Raw genomic sequence first — 20,893 nt, 5'->3', positions numbered from 1 at the left:
ACAGGGGCGAAGGTTCACCTTCCAATAGGACCACGCCTCTAAGTACACAGCCAAGACAAGGCAGGAGTGGCTTCGGGACAATTTTCCAAATGTCCTTGAGAGGCCCAGCCAGAGCCCGGACTTGAACTCAATCGAACATCTCTGGAGAGACCTGAAAATAGTTGTGCAGCAACGCTCCCCATCCAACCTGACAGAGCTGGAGAGCATCTATAGAGGAGAATGGGAGAAACTCCCTAAATACAGGTGTGCCAAGTTTGTCATAACCAAGAAGATTCGATGCTGTAATCACTGCCAAAGGTGATTCAACAAAGTACTGAGTAAAGGGTCTAAATACTTATGTTAATGTGATATTTCAGTTTTTCATTTTGAATAACTTAGCAAAAAAATCAAAAAAACATTTTTTTCTTCGTCATTATGGAGTATTGGGTGTAGATTGATGAGGGAAAAAAATATTGAATCATTTTTAGAATAAGGCTGTAACGTAACAAAATGTGTAAAAAGTCAATGGGTCTGAATACTTTCCGAAAGCACTGTACGTAACTTAATGGATGAAAATGGTGGTTGTACACCAGTGAGACCCCATTGAGCAATATACATTTTTGAAGAAAATAACTGGTAGGCATATGTCATTGTAATGTACAGGCGTTCTGTTGGTGATGGAGATGCTGTTGATGGTTGAAAAATGTCTGCGCGTAATGACACAATACTTCTCTGCCATAAACATTACCTCAATGGGGACACATGGGGGTCAGTACGGCAACATAACAGGTATGTCTAGGTGTGAAACAGAACAAAATAAAACATGGCTTCTACTGCTTCAAATCACCATCACCACAACAACTTAACGATGATAAGCCATAATATGTCACTGAAGTGTCTCCCTGCCCTCTCAAGGACATGCTTTAGACCATATCCTCTCCCCTAAATTTAAAATGTGGAAGAGGTCTCTCACACAGTTTTAAATCTAAGAGATGACTTATGAAAAGGCAAATTATTTATGAAAAGCTGTTTAACTTCCTTCGATGATTCATACTACCATATAGTAAGTAATAACAATCCATAACGTAAAAAGCTTGCCAACTGCATCCGTTTCCATTTTAATGCCAGAACTTGAATATACAGTCATCCTTCTTGATTATAGCTCCCCCATTTTTTTTTGGACTATGCAATTAGGAACTTGACAGTCTTTTGACCTGCAGATAGGAACCTGTTGCCTCATTTGTGAGAGGTTAAATTCATATTTACCCCACATGATGGTAGGGTATTGTTGAAATCCTCAGGAATCCCTTCAGGTAAAATTATATAACACTGGACTCCACCCACTCAGAAACAAATAGAAACAAAATGCGAGGATAGTGGACTTTAACATCTTGGGAAGTAAATCATTTTTTCTCTCAGGATGGTGAAGGCTGAAACTAATAGAGGCCAAAGGTTGATTTCCACAATGACTGCACATGTATTTTTCGGTGTGTCTTTTTTACTCAGCCTATCCCCAGGTTACCGCATGCAGGATGATGAATACCACAGATTATACAGTGAGATAGATTCAACTTGTCTTATGTTTTATTGAGGCCAAAGAGGTGCTGCGAGAGAGAGATGAAAGTGAGAGGGAATTAAATGGAGACGTGGTGAAATTTGGAGAGAGTGGTAGAAAGTGGTATGATATACGTGCAGAGACAGTAAGAGATATATACAGAGACGGAGAGAGACAGAAAGAGAGACAGAGACAGGGGTGAAAGGGTATGAAAGAGAATTTGAGACAAAAGGAGAGGCAAAATATCAGGATATGGAAAAAGAAAGGGGGAAAAGATAAAGCACTGGCAGAGGGAGACATGAAGCTATTAGGAATAGAGAATGTAGGAAAAACAAAAATAGAGAATCTCTGCAAGAAGGAGAGCGGGAGAGAGCAGAGGGCAGAGGAGGATGAGATGTAGGACAATGATATATCGCTTGCTGGCAGGCTCAATTTGTCATGACATTATTGTGAGGGAAATGGAATTGAAGAGTTACATACAGGGGCACTGGAAGAGGACAGGAGGTCAGGGGCGGCAGCACTAGAGTCAGAGAGGACTGATAAGAGTGGACAGTAATCGAGATAAACTCCTGGGACCCCTTTACCCTTTGACCAAGACAGGCATCACATCTCCTTTTGGATCTTCACTGCTTCACAGTGCCCTGAACTCTCTACGGATTTACTGGGAGATCTACGGCTGACCCAAATTATTGGACTGGTTGATTGTTTGGTCAATAGGCTGTTGGCTGACCAATATTTTTTTTGTCGAGCAGTAGCAAATATACAGATATCTTTTTATGGCACACGAGACACCTGTGTTATTCGCGCTCATCTCAGTGAACTAATCCATTGTGGAGGCTGAGACGAATCAATTGCAGAGGCTGCGCAGATGGCACAGTCCAAGAAGAAGGGGAGTGTGGCTGCACAATGCACGTCTCTCTCCAGAATGCGCTCTCTCCCGCAAATTCATTGTTTCATAACTTCATTGTGTGAATTGTTTGCCTTTCATTGTTAGTGTCTATCAATTCCTCATTACATACAGTACCAGACAAAAGTTTGGACACACCAACTCATTCAAGGGTTTTTCTTTATATTTGCTATGTTTTACATTGTAGAATAATAGTGAAGACATCAGAACTATGAAATAACACATATGGAATCATGTAGTAACCATAAAAATGTTAAACAAATCAAAATACATTTTATATTTCAGATTCTTCAAAGTAGCCATCCTTTGCCTTGATGACAGCTTTGCACACTCTTGGCATTTTTTCAATCAGCTTCACGTGGAATGGATTGCAACCGTCTAGAAGGAGTTCCCACACGTACTGTGCACTTGTTGCCTGCTTTTCCTTCACTCTGCAGTCCAACTCAAACCATCTCAATTGGGTTGAGGTCAGGTGGTTGTGGAGGCCAGGTCATCTGATGCAGCACTCCATCACTCTCCTTCTTGGTCAAATAGCCCTTACACAGCATGGAGGTGTGTTGGGTCATTGTCCTGTTGGAACACAAATGATAGCCCACTAAGCACAAACCAGATGGGATGGCATATCACTGCAGAATGCTGTGGTAGCCATGCTGGTTAAGCTTGCCTTGAATTCTAAATAAATCACAGACAGTGTCACCAGCAAAGCACCCCCACACCATCACACCTCCTCCTCCATGCTTCATGGTGGGAACCACACATGCAGAGATTATCCGTTCACCTACTCCACGTCTCACAAATACATGGTGGTTGGAACCAAAAATGTCAAATTTGGACTCATCAGACCAAAGGACAGATTTACACCAGTTGCAGCCCATTATTTGGGCAGCAATCTGAGATGCAGTTAACTCTAATGAACTTATCCTCTGCAGCAGAGTTAACTCTGGGCCTTCCTCTCCTGTGGCGGTCCTCATGAGAGCCAGTTTCATCATAACGCTTGATGATTTTTGCGACTGCACTTGAAGAAACTTTCAAAGTTCTTCAAATTTTTGGATTGACTGACCTTCATGTCTTAAAGTAATGATGGACTGTCATTTCTCATTGCTTATTTGAGCTGTTCTTCCCATAATATGGACTTGGTCTTTTACAAAATAGGGCTATCTTCTGTATACCACCCCTACCTTGTCACAACACAATTGATTGGCTCAAACACATTAAGAAGGAAGTCAATTCCACAAATTAGCTTTAAACAAGGCACACCTTAATTGAAATGCATTCCAGGTGACTACCTCATGAAGCTGGTTGAGAGAATGGCAAGAACCTAAAATACATTTTGATTTGTCACTTTTTGGGGTTACAACATATTTCCATATGTGTTATTTCATAGTTTGATGTCTTCACTATTATTCTACAATGTAGAGAACAATAAAAATAAAGAAAAATGCTGGAATGAGTAGGTGTGTCCTAACTTTTGACCGGTACTATATATCACTAATAGTACATTTACCGTTAATTCCTATAATTTCAAATCTACAATGTTTGTTTGGTTATGGTAACAACCTATGCTACAATTGTGTGAAACAAGAATATGGTTTATTTCAGTCCATTTCCGAGTTTTGTCAATTTAGTCATTATGTTGTGTTTGGAGCGCTCCTGTCAATGTTGAGTAAGGACTCACACCTGATTACGCATAGAACTAGATGTATAGGCTATCTGGCCTATACAAATGGAGGCATATACATTTGTCCATTTGGGGATCTGATAGTATTTCTGATTGACTTAATTTACCACCACTAATGAGCTGTTGAGATTCTCAGAGTAATTTTTTCATCACCTCAAACAGCAAGCAAAGTCTGTTTTTACATCCATTGAGACTGACAATAATTCCTCAATGTATATCAAAATCTTTCACACTCCCCCTTTCGACAACCACTCAGTGTGAAAGGGAAAAATGTCAGGATCTGATCCAGTGGAAACGTCATAAAACAGGCCTGATTACTTCTTATCCATTGCGCAAATAGCTTACAGCTGTGTCTGTCCCAAGCTCACTGGCATGGGAAACTCTGAGGGCCCAGAATATTTCAGGCAATGTTGCAAGGAGCTTCAGGCCGGACCCAAGTTAATAGTTGAAACAATGTTGCAAGGAGCTTCAAGCTGGACAAAAATTAATGTGTCGGGACAGGTTATGTTTTTATTTCTTATGGTTATCTTGATCTCTGGCTCCCTCTTGAGTCATTTGTGTCTTATTTCATCAAACAGTGAGCTTAAAATATTAGACTAAATCAATGCATATATAGTTGATTTTATTAAAACACATAGGGTGTCTGTCTATATATGGAAAAATACATGTAAAAACATTTCCAACAATTGATTGGTCGAAATAACAGACGACTTTTGGTCGACCAAGATCTTTTTTCATCAGAGACAGCTCTAATCTGATTGCATCCATTGCTTGTATCTCATCACCAAGACAAGATGGTGCATTGGGCAATTAGACCTACAAGCAAATCAAAAGGGGACCAGGTGGTGAGGAACTTTGTATTCATTCATTCTTGTCTGAATGAAAATATATTCATATCTAGACTGGAAATTACCACAAGCCAATATACTGTTTACAGTATGTACTGCACACTTGCATATCGGCGTTATACCAGTACAGAGATCTAAGTTATTGGTTTCAGCTAGAGAAAGGGGCTAATTCTACCATCAAAAATCCTTTCATATGTACAAATTAATAGAAATGCATTAAAACGTTTACAACACATATTACAAATAATTATAGGAGATCAAAAAAATGAGTGGATATTTACAATAATTAAATTCTACAGTGATTTGTAAAATTATTCAGAACCCTTGGATTTCATCACAATTGTATGTGTTACAAAGTGGGATTAAAACCGATTCAGTTGTAATGTTTTGTTAACAATCTACACAAAATACTTTAATGTCAAAGTGGAAGAAAAATTTTAACTTTAAAAAAAAGTTTAATAGAAAATAAATAATTAAAATATAGTTGTTGCATAAGTATTCAGCTCCCTGAGTCAAACATGTTAGAACCACCTTTGGCATTGATTACTGCTGTTAGTCATCTTGGTTGAGTCTACAAGTGCTTTGCAGGCATGGATTGTGCAATATTTGCCCATTATTCCTTTCAAAATTCTTCAAGATCTGTCAAGATCAAAAGTCATGCCATATATTTTCAAGAAGATTTAAGTCAAAATTGCAACTTAGCCACTCAGGAACATTCACTGTCTTTTGAGTAAGCAACTCCAGTGTAGATTTGGTCACGTGTTGTCCTTTGATACACTGCCGATTTTGCAGGTCTTCCTACTTACAAAGCATGTAGAGGTCTGTAATTTTTATCATAGGTATACTTCAACTGTGAGAGACGGAATCTAAAAAAAAAATCCAGAAAATCACATTGTATGATTTTTAAGTAATTCATTTACATTTTATTGCATGATATAAGTATTTGATACATCAGAAAAGCAGAACTTAATATTTGGTACAGAAAGCTTTGTTTGCAACTACAGAGATCATACATTTTCATGTAGTTCTTGACCAGGTTTGCACACACTGCAGCAGGGATTTTGGCGCACTCCTCCATACAGACCTTCTCCAGATCCTTCAGGTTTCGGGGCTGTCGCTGGGCAATACGGACTTTCAGCTCCCTCCAAAGATGTTCTATTGGGTTCAGGTCTGGAGACTGGCTAGGCCACTCCAGGACCTTGAGATGCTTCTTACGGAGCCACTCCTTAGTTTCCCTGGCTGTGTGTTTTGTGTCGTTGTCATGCTGGAAGACCCAGCCACGACCTATCTTCAATGCTCCTACTGAGGGAAGGAGGTTGTTGGCCAAGATCTTGCGATACATGGCCCTATCCATCCTCCCCTCAATACGGTGCAGTCGTCCTGTCCCCTTTGCAGAAAAGCATCCCCAAAGAATTATGTTTCTTCCTCCATACTTCATGGTTGGGATGGTGCTCTTGGGGTTGTACTCATCCTTCTTCTTCCTCTAAACACGGCGAGTGGAGTTTAGACCAAAAAGCTCTATTTTTGTTTCATCAGACCACATAACCTTCTCCCATTCCTCCTCTGGATCATCCAGATGGTCAGTGGCAAACTTCAGACGGACCTGGACATGCGCTGGCTTGAGCAGGGGGACCTTGCGTGCGCTGCAGGATTTTAATCCATGACGGCGTAGTGTGTTACTAATGGTTTTCATTGATACTGTGGTCCCAGCTCTCTTCAGGTCATTGATCAGGTCCTGCCGTGTAGTTCTGGGCTGATCCCTCACCTTCCTCATGATCATTGATGCCCTACGAGGTGAGATCTTGCATGGAGCCCCAGACAGAGGGTGATTGACCGTCATCTTGAACTTCTTCCATTTTCGAATAATTGCGCCAACAGTTGTTGCCTTCTCACCAAGCTGCTTGCCTATTGTCCTGTAGCCCACCCCAGCCTTGTGCAGGTCTACAATTTTATCCCTGATGTCCTTACACAGCTCTCTGGTCTTGGCCATTGTGGAGAGGTTGGAGTCTGTTTGATTGAGTGTGTGGACAGGTGTCTTTTATACAGGTAACGAGTTCAAACAGTTGCAGTTAATACAGGTAATGAGTGGAGAACAGGGGGCCTTCTTAAAGAAAAACTAACAGGTCTGTGAGAGTCGGAATTCTTACTGGTTACATGCTTTGTAAGCAGGAAACACTGCCGATTTTGCAGGTTATCAAATACTTTTTCTCCCCACTGTATATATAAAATCCATTTTAATCCCACTGTAACACAATAAAACGTGAAAAAATCAGAGGGGTTTGAATACTTTTGCAAGGCACTGTATATCCTCATTAAAAACATTCTTCTCACGTAATATCTTCTGGGATAACAAAATATCCCCATGCTGCTTCTGCTGCAATAACAAAACCAGCATGGGGGAAATTGAGTCCTCTATTCAATGTCTAACACTTACCTTGCTATTAGCCGACTCAAAGTGCTACTTTATGTGCCCAAAATTAAGAGTTCACTTCTTCCAAATGACGCCGCTCAAGCAATCAACACCAGAGACCTTCATTATCATTCTGGCCAGTCTAATTGAGCTGGAGACTTTTGGGGGGATAGCTGTGCTGAGACATTTCATTATGTTTAAAATGCTAATGCTGAAAACAGTGTTGGACATGCTTAATTATAATCATCCCCTTTCAATAACACTGTGGGTGGGATTGCAGCTGAGTGGCAGTGATGGGATCATAGAAAGGGATAGGCCCTTGTGCTTAGTGAGCATGAAAGCTTATTTTTGATGCCATCGTTGTGTTCTGTGTGTGTTGAGGCAATGAATCGTGCTGTGATTACAAATACAGGTCATGTCCAGCCCTTTCCATCTTATAGCAGTAGATTCAGGAAGGGTCAAAGGTAGAAGATTACCATCTGTGACTATGTGGACAATGGGGAGAGTGAATTATTGTACTCTTGGGAAAGAGTTGAGGCTATGGAGAATGGCTGTGAGAATAAAGTGATAATAGATGCAAGAGGGAGAGTCACTAAATAAGAGAGTGGACCTGAGCGGTTAGGGTTTAATATAATAAGAATGTTAACACTACGGAAGATAAAGATAGAGTTAGAGGGGACACTGGGGAGAAGGTAGACCTAAACAAATAGAGAAAGATTGAGATATCAATACCACAGACTGATACCTAGGTAAATGGGAAGAATAGAGTAGACCTTGGACCGGAGTAGTTATCTTAGCACCTTTTCACAGGGATACAAATAAGGTTGGTGGACCCTTGAGCAAGATGACACAGTGCTACTGAGTGCTAGTAATGCTCTTAACATCCACATTGCCTTTCACTGAAGTCTGGACATAATGGACATAATATAAGTGGGCATAATATCCAGACACTAATTTCCTACTACTCTATATCATACCTATAACTCACTGACTTCAACAAAATAATAAGGAAGGATATATACACTGAATAAAACTATACACACAACATGTTAAGTGTTGGTCCCATGTTTCATGAGCTGAAATAAAGGATCCCATACATTTTCCATACACATAAAAAGCTTACTTCTCTCAAATGTTGTCCAGAAATTAGTTTACACCCCTGTTAGTGAGATTTCCCAGTACCTAGTTTTTTGTTGGGTTGACAGCATGGGCAATGTATTCAACCTTTTCTGGCCCATGGTGTTGCATGTGAATGTTTATCCAACCTGTTGTAACTACCCATCCCGTGTCCGGGATCGTTGTCATCATCTGACACTAATTAGCATAACGCAACGGACATAAATATTACTAGAAAATATTCCTATTCATGAAAATCACAAGTGAAATATATTGAAACACAGCTTAGCCTTTTGTTAATCACCCTGTCGTCTCAGATTTTGAAAATATGCTTTACAGCCAAAGCAAGACATGCATTTGTGTAAGTTTATCGATAGCCTAGCATAGCATTATGTCCAGCTAGCAGTAGTCAACTTGGTCACGAAAATCAGAAAAGCAATCAAATTAAATTGTTTACCTTTGATGAGCTTCGGATGTTTTCACTCACGAGACTCCCAGTTAGATAGCAAATGTTCCTTTTTTCCAAAAATATTATTTTTGTAGGCAAAATAGCTCCGTTTGTTCTTCACGTTTGGCTGAGAAATTGACCGGAAATTGCGGTCAAGAAAACGCTGGAAAAAATTCCAAATTAGCTCCATAATATCGACAGAAACATGGCAAACGTTGTTTATAATCAATCCTCAATGTGTTTTTCAAATATCTATTTGATAATATATCAACTGGGACAGTTGGCTTTTCAGTAGGACCGAGAGGAAAAATGGCTACCGCTGTATTTTACGCAAGAATCACTCTGAGAGCCATCAGGTGACCACTTACGCAATGTTGTCGTTTACGCTCATTCTTCAACATAAATGCGTAAAACTATGTCAAAATGCTATAGACACCTTGGGGAATACGTAGAAAAAGGAATCTGGTTGATAGCCCATTCACTGCTCAATAGGGACACATCGGAACGCAGAGCTTTCAAAACATGAGTCACTTCCGGATTGGATTTTTCTCAGGCTTTCGCCTGCAATATCAGTTCTGTTATACTCACAGACAATATTTTTACAGTTTTGGAAACTGTAGAGTGTTTTCTATCCTAAGCTGTCAATTATATGCATATTCTAGCATCTTGTCCTGACAAAATAGCATTTACTCTGGGAACTTTATTTTTCCAAAAATGAAAATACTGCCCCTAGTTACATGAAGTTGGAAAAGAGACCCTTAAACCCATACTTGGACCACACACCCACTCCACTGAAGAGCAGGCTAGTGATGGCTTTGCAACGCTTGCAGTTAGCCACTGATTCCTTCCTAACCACTCATTGTCAAATTTTTGATTTCCAACTTGTTGTCTAATGTTTATGTCCAATGGCCAATGAGCACTGATACGTTTTATGTATGATTTATCTTCATATGACAAGGATTGAAAAGCATTTACCAGTAGATTGTCAACATGATTCATGATGATGACTGCTTGTCTAGCTTCCTAGCTAAGATTTTGAAAGTATGATGTTGACATGATCAGTCCAATAAATGTTACGGTAGATATAACGTGACTTGACTGCATTTTATCTGTGGCCAATGACCTTGAGCCTTCTTAGATGGCACTTCTAATGACATTTTTAGCTCTTCCCGTAGATTTTGCGGTGATGTAGTGTCCCCGTGAGTGACAGAACATTGAGCCAATCACGGCGCAACTAGAGAACATTACCAACCCTTACGCTCCATATTTTCCACTGACTGCCCCACCACCACAGAAAGCAATGAGCTAGGCTGAAACACCTGCATTTTGGAGCTGCCTTACCTAAAAAAGCAAAAAAGAGACCTTGTTTGTATGGAGCTTTATTAACTCAAAAAATGTTTATTTATTTTTTTACATTGTTTCCAAACTTATACGTGACACGTATTAATGCAAAAATAACATGCAAAAAAAAAAAACAGGCAACACACAACAAATATTTGCATGTATATACAGTACCAGTCAAAGGTTTGGACACACCTACTCATTCAAGGGTCATTCTTTATTTGGACTATTTTCAACATTGTAAAATAATAGTGAGGACATCAAAACTATAAAATAACACATATGGAATCAGGGAGTAACCAAAAAAGTATTAAACAAATCAAAATATATTTTATATTTGAGATTCTTCGAAGTAGCCACCTTTTGCCTTGATGACAGCTTTGCACAGTCTTGACATTCTCTCAACAAGCTTCATAAGGAAGTCACCTGGAATGCATTTTAATCAACAGGTGTGCCTTGTAAAAAGTTAATTTGTGGAATGTCTTTCCTTCTTAATGCGTTTGAGCCAATCAGTTGTGTTGTGACAAGGTAGGGGTGGTATACAGAAGATAGCCCTATTTGGTAAAATATCAAGTCCATATCATGGCAAGAACAGCTCAAATAAGCAAAGAGAAACGACAGTCCATCATTACTTTAAGACATGAAGGTCAGTCAACGTGGAAAATTTCAAGACATTTTTAAGTTTCTTCAAGTGCAGTCAAAAAAAACATCAAGCGTTATGATGAAACTGGCTCTCATGAGGAGTGCCACAGGAAAGGAAGACCCAGAGTTACTTTGCTGCAGAGGATAAGTTAATTAGAGTTACATTGCAGCCCAAATAAATGCTTCACAGATTTGAAGTAACAGACACATATCACAACATCAATTGTTCAGGGAAAACTGCGTGATTCAGGCCAAATTGTTGCAAAGAAACCACTACTAAAGGAGACAATAAGAATAAGATACTTGCTCAGGACAAGAAATACAAGCAAAGAACATTAGACTGGTAAAAATATGTCCTTTGAGTCCAAATGTTTTATTTTTGGTGTCTTTGGGAGAATCAGAGTAGGTGAACGGTTGATCTCCGCATGTGTATGAAGTGAAGTGAAGCATTGAGGAGGTTTGATGGTGTGGGGGTGCTTTGCTGGTGACACCGTCTGTGATTTATTTAGAATTCAAGGCATTCAATGTTTTTCTACAGGACAATGACCCAACACACCTCCAGGCTGTGTAAGGGCTATTTGACCAAGAAGGAGAGTGATGGAGTGCTGCATCAGATGACCTGGCCTCCACAATAACACAACCTCAACCCAATTGAGATGGTTTAGGAACAAGTTGGATCGCAGAGTGAACGAAAAGCCGGCAACAAGTGCTCAGTATATGTGGGAACTCCTTCAAGACGGTTGGAAAAACATTTCACGTGAAGCTGGCTGAGAGAATGCCAAGAGTGTGCAAAGCTGTCAGCAAGGCTAAGGGGAGCTAATTTTAAGAATCTAAAATATATTTCGATTTGTTTAACACTTTTTTGGTTACTACATAATTCCATATGTTATTTCATAGCTTTGATGTAGAAAATAGCACAAATAAAGAAAAACCCTTGAATGAGTAGGTGTGTCTAAACTTTTGGCTGGTACTATATATATATATATATATATATATATATATATATATATATATATATATATATATTTTTTTTTTATTTTTTATTTTTTTTTTGTGTGTTTTTTTGCTAAACAGGTGGGGCTCAAAAGCCCTGAATGATGGGTCGTCACTGTTCCCTGGTGCCATAGGGCATTTTAAAACCCTGATGATAAATGAGTTCACAGAGGTCTGCAATTGTTTTGATTGATTTATTAAATAAACTTGTTTATGATGGCTGTGATGTTAGTGATGTTCTAATGTAATGTACTTGTTCATTTTATTATATTTTACTTTATTGGCTCAGGGTACCATTGAAAATGAGACCCTGGTCTCAATTGAGCTCCCCTGATTAAAAAAGTTAATAAATCAAAATAACATGACCATTTGACCTTTCAGTTAATCCCAAACAGAAAATAAGGAAAGTATAATGGTGGTCAACACACCACTCACCTGGTGGATGAACACCTGTGCTCCTCGGGGATTCATGAGCAGCACGGCCCGCCGCAGAGTGTCCCGGTAGCGATTGAGCTCCTCGGTCCGCATGGTGCTGAACAGGTTGGTGAACACCCTGCTCACATTGCGGTCCACCCTCTGCAGAGACACGTCCAGACCCTGCCGAGACGCCTGGTCCAGGAATGTTTGCAACCCACGGATGTCTGACAGAGAAGCAGAAACAAACAGTTCAAAATGCAGCCAAAAATATCAGGAGGTGCAACTGTAACTAGGTTTAACTGTTTAACTGATTATTTTATTAATTTTTTTGTTCAAAACATTGACATTTAGGTCCAAAGGGCCTTCCAGGAAAAACGAGAGATGCGCTTCCCTTCTCTGGAGGATATTGGACAGGTTTTCAGGAATTTTCATTCTCAGCTCTCAGCTCATTTCAGTGGCAACAAAAGTGAACAGCTTTCAGCAACCAGCATCAAACAGATGTGCTTAATTTTGTTATAAGCCAGCATATCAATTGTGTTTTATATAAATATTTTTCTACCCCTTTTTCGTGGTATCCAATTGGTAGTTACAGTATTGTCTCATCGCTGCAACTCCTGTACAGACTCGGGAGAGGCGAAGGTGCGACCGTGTCAGCATGCACTGCGCCCGGCCCGCCACAGGAGTCACTAGTGCGTGATGGGACAAGGACATCCCTGCCAGCCAACTCCCCTAACACGGATGACGTGGGCCAATTGTGCGCCGCCCCATGGCTCTCCCAGTCGTGGCCTGCTGCGACAGAGCCTGGACTCAAACCCAGAATCTCTAGTGGCACAGCTAGCACTGAGATGCAGTGCCTTAGACCAATGCGCCACTCGGGAGGCAATATTAATTGTGTTTTAACAGGTATTTGAGTTTCTGTTATGATGCTTCAGTTTCAATGCACAGTTTTTCTCTGTTTATAGGTCACAGCCAGTGAAGAGGCGGGTGTGCAATCTCCCTGAGAAATGTGGAGGGAAACCTCTCCAGAGAGTTTCTACTGAACAGGCAAATCAAAGGTGAATGGAAACCGGACTCTCCAACGAGAATAATGAAGCCTACATCTGTAGCTGCAGCCTTACCAAATGTCAAAATGGGTTTTTAAAGAGAGGTGAACCATGCCGTTTGCAGAGTGTCTCACTTCCCACAGTGGGAATAGTGGCAATCTGCTGTGTGTGGGTTTGAGTTTTTTTCCAAATCTTCTCTCCTTGCACCTCTAGAGGATTGATGAGTCATTCAATACCCTCATCAGTGTTCAGAGTAAACAGTCTCACCCAGCCACACGCATACACAAATGCACGCACGCTCACACGCACGCACGCACGCTCGCTAACACCCACGCACGCACGCACACACACCCACTGTATATCAGACAGCATACACACATACTGTACACTAGAGTGGGTAGAGAGCTGACCGTGGTAATATACACTGAACAAAAATATAAACGCAACATGTAAAGTGTTGGTCCCATGTTTCATGAGCTGAAGTAAAATATCCCAGAAAGGTTCCATGCACACAAGAAGCTTACTTCTCTCAAATGTTGTGCACAAATTTGTTTATATTCCTGTTAGTGAGCATTTCTCCTATTGCCAAGATAATCCATCCACTTGACAGGTGTGGAATATCAATAAACTGATCAAACATCACGATCACTCCACAGATGAAATAAAAGGCCACTCTAAAATGTGCAGTTTTGTCATGTAATACAATTCCACAGATGTCTCAAGTTTTGAGGGAGCATGCAATTGGCATGCTGACTGCAGGAATGTTCACCAGAGCTGTTTCCAGAGAAATCTTAATTTCTCTACCATAAACTGTATCCAACGTTGTTTTACAGAATTTGGCAGTACGTCCAACCGGCCTCACAACTGCCCAGTACCTCCACATCCGGCTTCTTCACCTGAGGGATTGTCAGAGGGGAGAAGGGGGCTCCACAGTGGGCCCCTGCCCAGTCATGTGAAATCCATAGATTAGGGCCTAATTACTTTATTTCAACTGACTGATTTCATGTTACTCAGCAAAATCTTTGAAATTGTTTCATGTTGCGTTCATATATTTGTTCAGTATATGTTGTGTTTATACTACTCAGGGTCACAAAGGGAAAATACAATAACAAGAAAACACTTGACCAATTCATGAAGAAGACCGATATTGTGCACATCTTCTGCTTTCTCCTTGTGATTCTTTGGGCAAAACTATTGGTCCATGTCTGGCCACAATAACCTCATTTCACAATGAACAAATGCACAGAACCAGGAATGTCATTTGTGTTGTACTTTCCAAACTGTACTCTTCATAGCTTAGAAACATTGTATTTCTCATTTTGAAGAAATGCTTCTTGCTCTCTCTCTCTCGCTCTCTCTTGCTCTTTCTCTCATACACTCTCTCTCACACTCTCTCACACTCTCTCTCTCACATTCTCTCTCTCTCTCACATTTGCTCACACACACTCTCTCTCACGCTTCCTGCCCTCTCTCGCTCTCTCTCTTGCTCTCTCTCGCTCTTTCTCTCAGTCTCTCTCTCACACACACTCTCTCTCTCTCTCACACTCTCGCACATTCTCTCTCTCTCACACACTCTCTCTCTCTCACACACACACTCTCTCTCTCTCTCTCTCACACACACACACACACACACACACACACACTCTCACACGCACTCTCTCTCTCTCACATTATCTTTCTCTCACACGCTTCTTGCCCTCTCTCTCTCTTTCTTTCTCTCTCTCGCAGTGCATGCTGGGAGTTTTTTTGGAGTTTGAGTGTTTGGTTGGGGTCTGTCCTAACTTTTTTTCTTGATTTTGTTCTTGGTCTTTTCTTTAAATTTTATTTTCTATGGTGGATGGTTAATGTATTATTTGTTTTAGCGGTATCCACAGGTTTTTTCAAAGTTAGGGTGGAATAGGACAGATTAAATTTCCTGGGGTTTGGAAGGTGTGGTGTGCGTGATGGCTTCTCAGCGTAGCGCGGAGGAGACGCTGTCGATACGGCACGGATTCAGGTGTGTTCCTGAGAATGGAGTTAAAGTGGAGGAGGTTCTGCTTGCAGTTGGTGAACAGGTAGGAGCTGAATTTATACATTCTGCATCCTGAATGAACAAAGCTGTGGTTGTGTTCATGAAAAGAGCAAATTTGGTTGGTAGGCTAATTGCTAGTGGAATATTTGTAAGGGGTGTGTTGGTGCCAATTTTGCCTGTTTCTAACCCTTCGACAAGGGTGGTAGTTGCGTTTATTACAGATGATCAAATCAGGAAAGAGCTGAGTCGTTTTGCTAGCGGTTTTCGTGTACTGTCGGAAGGTTTTCAGGCAGATGCCGTTAAGCACGTTGTTTCATTCCGGAGGCAAGTGTTTATGTTTCTGAATAACAATGAGCAACAGCTAAATGTGCATTTTAGAGTGAGGCATGGGGAGTGGCTCTACACAGGGTTTGCCAGCACAGATAGTCTAGTGTTTTGAGTGTGGGGATTTGGGGCATAAGAGCTTTGCGTGCCCACATAAGGGCCGTAGAAAAGGTGAGGGCACAAACGCCAGTGAGGGAAATCTAGGTCAACGTGCAGGGGGAAATGAGATGCAGAGGCTGGGCCTAGTCATGCCAGGGATGGTGGTGTAGATGAGGCTGGGCCTAGTCATGCCAGGGATGGTGGTGTAGATGAGGCTGGGCCTAGTCATGCCAGGGATGGTGGTGTAGATGAGGCTGGGCCTAGTCAGGCTAGAGATGGTGGGGTAGCTGAGGCTGGGTCTAGTCATGCTATGGATGGTGGTGTAACGGAGGCTGGGTCTAGTCATGCTATGGATGGTGGGGTAGCTGAGGCTGGGTCTAGTCATGCTATGGATGGTGGTGTATCAGAGGCTGGGTCTAGTCATGCTATGGATGGTGGGGTAGTTGAGGCTGGGTCTAGTCATGCTATGGATGGTGGTGTATCAGAGGCTTTGTCTAGTCAGGCTATGGATGGTGGTGTATCAGAGGCTGTGTCTAGTCAGGCTATGGATGGTGGTGTATCAGAGGCTGGGTCTAGTCATACTATGGAGGGTGGAGTGGATGAGGCTGGGTCTAGTCAGGTTATGCTTGTGGATGAGGAGAGTATAGTGGGGAAGTGTAAGAGACTGGGGGAGGGGGGAGAAGGGTGTCAAGTGGAAAAGGAAAAATAGGGAGAAGAAAGGAGGGGGGAGTGGAGAGGCTGGTGTGGTCAAAGGCACCAAGGAACCTTTGCCTGGTGCTGGGAGCAGGGGCCCTGACCAGAGAGGAAGGGCAGGTGGTCAGGATGGGAGATGAAGATGAGGAGGAAAGTGAGTCTGAGGAGGAAGATGATGAGGAGTTTTTTTTCAGACTCCTCTTCAATGGGTCCAGAGCTGGCAGCCAGTCAAGCAGAGGGGTCAAAGTACATGTTGAGGGAACTAACAAGGTCCCTGAATGACACCAAGGGGAAAAACGTTAATCTTGAGGCCTTTTTTTCTAATCCGAAAAAGTTTGTAAGATCAGTACAACATGCTATGAAAAATGAGGGACATGGTGTCTTCTCACCCAGGAAACGGTTTAGGTTGAGGAAGTGGGTAAAGGTCTACCTTCAGACACTGTTTAGATGTATAGTTTCTTTCTGGCACTGGGGCTTTTTGAGCTTTGCTATTGGTCTCTTTCTTTGCTGGCTTCACTTCCACTTCTTATGGAGACTCTTCGGGTAGGCTCGCTCAATATAAATGGCACCAGAGATGCAGGAAAGAGGAGTGTGTTGGGTGAATTTGTAAAACCAAAAAAAGTACAGGTGTTGTTTCTGCAGGAGACACATAGTGTTGTGTTAAATGAAGTTGACTGGGGGCTATGGTGGAAAGGGGCAAGTGTGTTGAGTCATGGGACAAATTTTTGTGCAGGGGTGGCAGTTCTTTTTGTACCGGGTCTGTCTAACAATTTGCTCCTCAAAGGAGGTGTGTAGGGGTAGGCTGCTTGTTGTAAAAGCAGAAATTAACAACATGGGTTTTGTCTTTATAAATGTGTATGCACCTAACACAGGGAGCGAGGGGGGTTCTATTTGGGTGTCTTAGACAGGAACTCTCACAGGTAGCGCCTGAGGAGACGCTGGTGGTCGGCGGGGACTGGAACTGTACAATGGATTTTACGAAAAACAGAAATGGGGAAGAGCCTCATTCAGTGTCAGTGGGAGTGTTAAGGGACATCATTAATCAGTTCGACCTAGTGGATGTTTGGAGAACTAAACATCCCAACACAAGACAGTATACATGGGTGAAGGTTTTTGGGGCTAGGGTGAGTGCAGCCCGACTTGGTCGTTTTGACATGTCCAGGAATCGGAGCAATAGGCTGTTGGGCGCTACCATTCTCCCGGTGGGGTTTTCGGATCAACACATAACCATGGCTCGGCTATCTATTTCACCATGGCCCCGGCAGGCATCCTATTGGAAGTTTAATGTAAAGCTCTTACAAGATACCACTTTTTGCTTCAGTTAGCAGACCTTTTGAGAAAGGTGGGGGCAGCGAAGAGAGGAGAATGAGTCTCTGAGTCAATGGTGGGATGTAGGGAAAGTACAAATTTGGCTTTTCAATCAACAGTATACAGCTCTCTCATCCTCAGAGGCTAGGAGAGTATTGGGGGAACTAGAGCGTTGTATTGGTGAGTTGGAGGTAGAGATGGTGGGGCAAGGCAATGTAGGCCTCCAGGCTAATTTAACTGAATTACGTAGGGACCTTGGTAGTTTTTTCCAAGTTAAAACAAAGGGAGCACTTGTAAGAGCTACGTTCTCTATGCTCAAGGAGATGGACGCTCCCAGCTCCTTCTTCTTTGGTTTGGAAAGACAGAGCGGTGAAGCCAAGGGTATGCATTGTCTACGGCTGTCTGATGGGCAGGTGACCTCTGTAGTCGGAGAGATGCGGGAGCGAACTGTGGAGTTTTAACCTGAGTTGTATAGGGCAGAAATGTGTGATCCTGTGTGCTCAGGTCTTGTTTGCAGAACACCCTAAGCTCTCTCTGGCACAGAGGGATGAAATGGACATTACTCTGTTGTCCCATGAACTGGCATAGGCCGTAACCCAGATGTCGTCGATGGACTCCCAGTGGAGTTTTATAAAACAGTCTGGGGAATAATTGGAATGGACTTCTTTTGCTTGTTGCGTGAATGTGTCGGGGTAGGAGAGTCGCCGATGAGCTGCCGTCGGGCAGCTCTGACTCTCCTGCCCAAAAAAGGGGGCTTGTGTGAACTTAAGAACTGGAAGCCTGTGGCATTGCTCTGTGCGGACTACACGATATTTGCCAAGGTCCTCTCTAACAGACTGAAGTCCCATCTGGACTCGATAGCACATAAGCACCTAACATATTATGTACCAGGATGCTCAATCACGGACAACTTCTTAATCAGGGACATGTTGGACTTGTCGAGAGGTTCTAGTGTGAACTTTGGACTGGTCTCTTTAGATCAAGAGAAGGCTTTGATAGAGTGGACCATGAGTATCTGTTTAATGTGATGTTTGGGTTTGGGAATAGTTTTTTGACCTGTGTGAAGCTGTTGTATGCTGGGGTGTCATGTATGGTCAAGGTGGGAGGGGGGCTCAGTTGGCCCGTCTGTGTGAGACGGGGCATTAGACAAGGATGCCCTCTATCTGGGCAGTTATATACACTAGCCATTGAGCCGTTTTTGGGCCTGCTACGCAGGAGACTGCAGGAAGTATGTTGGACAGGCATAGCAGTGTCAGTGTATTCAGATGACGTTTCTGTGATGGTCAGGGATGGGCATAATATGAAGGCACTAGAGACCAGTCTGAAGGTGTACGAGGGAGCTTCCTCAGCTAAAATAAACTGGGGCAAGAGAAAAGCTCTGTTATATGGGGGTATAGGGCCCCTCCTCTGCTTCCTGGGGGGTTGCAGTTGGGTTGTGAAGGGCTTCAAATGTTGGGGGTGTTCCTGGGCTTGGAGAGGTGGGTCAGGAAGAACTGGAAGGGGCTGTCACAAGCAGTGGTGTCAAGACTGGCCAGGTGGAGGTGGCTCCTGTCTCATGTCATATAGAGGGAGGGTGCTGATAATCAACAACCTGGTGGCATTTTCCCTGTGGCATAAACTGGCTGTCCTCAAACCCCCGCCGGTCTGCTCACAGACCTGGCTGGGGGCGGCTGTGTTGTACATGACCGTCCACGAAGGAGGACAGGGCCTGGTGGAACTGGAGAACAGGGTGGCTGCGTTCCGACTAAAGGCGGAACGCAGAGACTGCTGTGCCATACTGATGTTGGCGGGAGGGAACCAGCATGCGAGCTGCTGAGGAGAGCTGGCGGATTAGGGTTGGACTGGCAGCTGTTCCTCATGAAGCTGTAGAGGCTGAGTACAGCAGGTCTCTCAGATTATTACTCTGCAGTGCTGAGGGCCTGGCAGCTGCTAAGGCCCACATGAGAAGGGGGTGTGGAGCCTGGGCTGTGGGAGGAGGCTATCTTCAACAACCCAGCCATCCCTTTGAGATCGGTTCAGTCGGCCACCCTGCAGAGGTGACTGATGGCGGTGGGCTTACTAAGGTTGGATGACCTGCGACTGCTGGGAGAGGAGGGGTGGAAAACCCAGGAAGTCCTGGCACAACAAACAGGAATAATGTCTCTTAGGCTGCTGGAGAGATTCTTGGAGGAGGTCCAGGAGGCACTGTCTGAGCCGGTAAGGGGGGTGTTTGAGCGGCCAAAGGGGGAGGGGCCACCTTTTCACTGCAGGTGACGGCAGAGACTGGGGACTGGCAAGGGGGTCTGGAGGACTTGTTCGATTTTGTAACTCCGAACCTGGGGGAGTTTGAGGGGGTGGGAGGTAAAGCCCTCTACAACCTCTTAAGTAAGGGAACATTGGGAGCCTAACAGGAGTGAAGGCACATCAGTGGCAGGGGGTTTGTGGGGAGGAGAGTATGGTGGGTTTTAGATGGAGGGGGGCTCTACAAACCCCCAGCACCAAAGAGGTCAGGGGACCTCCAGTGGAGGGTCCTATATGGAGCCCTGGCCACTAACAGCTGGTTGGCATGGATTGAAGCGGGAGTCGGGCAGGGGTGTCCTTTCTGTGTTATGAGAGAGACTGTGATTCATGTGTTTTCTGTGTGCGCCAGGTTAATGCCATTAATGTCTATGTTGGAATGTCTGTGCGAGAGGTTGGGGGTATTTTTTACTCTTGGGATGTTTATAATGGGGTACAGGTATTCAAATAAGGAAAAGGTCAAATGTGTTTTGCTGAATTTTCTGTTTGCTCAGGCAAAGTTAGCTATTTGGATAACAAGGAGGAACAGGGTCAAAGGTGGTGGAATAACAGACCCTTTACTATTAATCGGATGGTCTTTACGCGCCTTAGGGTAGAATTTGAGTTCTATAAAATGATAAAAAGCGTGGAGATGTTTCAGGAGATATGGTGTGTTCTGGGGGTCTGTCTGTATAGCTGGGGGAGATGTTTTGGATATATGGTTGTAGAAGTGGTGAGTTTTTGTTTGTTATTGTGATGTGGTGTTTTGTATCGTGTGGCAGAGGGACAGGTGAGTAGGGTACATGTATGCAGTACAGGATATAT

At 43.0% G+C, this 20,893-nt stretch overlaps 1 protein-coding gene across 1 annotated transcript in view; it reads right to left on the bottom strand.

Moving 5' to 3' along the window:
• The window catches only part of LOC110502511 (glutamate receptor ionotropic, delta-1), a 457,066-nt gene that overhangs the window by 162,370 nt on the left and 273,803 nt on the right, over positions 1 to 20,893 (bottom strand). Inside the window, exon 4 of the mRNA XM_036960054.2 lies at positions 12,353 to 12,558. Coding sequence (XP_036815949.1) covers positions 12,353 to 12,558 — 206 coding nt within the window. The remainder of the gene's footprint in view (positions 1 to 12,352; positions 12,559 to 20,893) is intronic.

Source organism: Oncorhynchus mykiss, chromosome 23 (assembly GCF_057628025.1).
Source record: "Oncorhynchus mykiss isolate SJ-2025 chromosome 23, ASM5762802v1, whole genome shotgun sequence".
NCBI lineage: Eukaryota > Metazoa > Chordata > Actinopteri > Salmoniformes > Salmonidae > Oncorhynchus > Oncorhynchus mykiss.
Note: the sequence above shows the minus strand (reverse complement) of the source record. Positions and strands in the feature narration are given on the sequence as shown.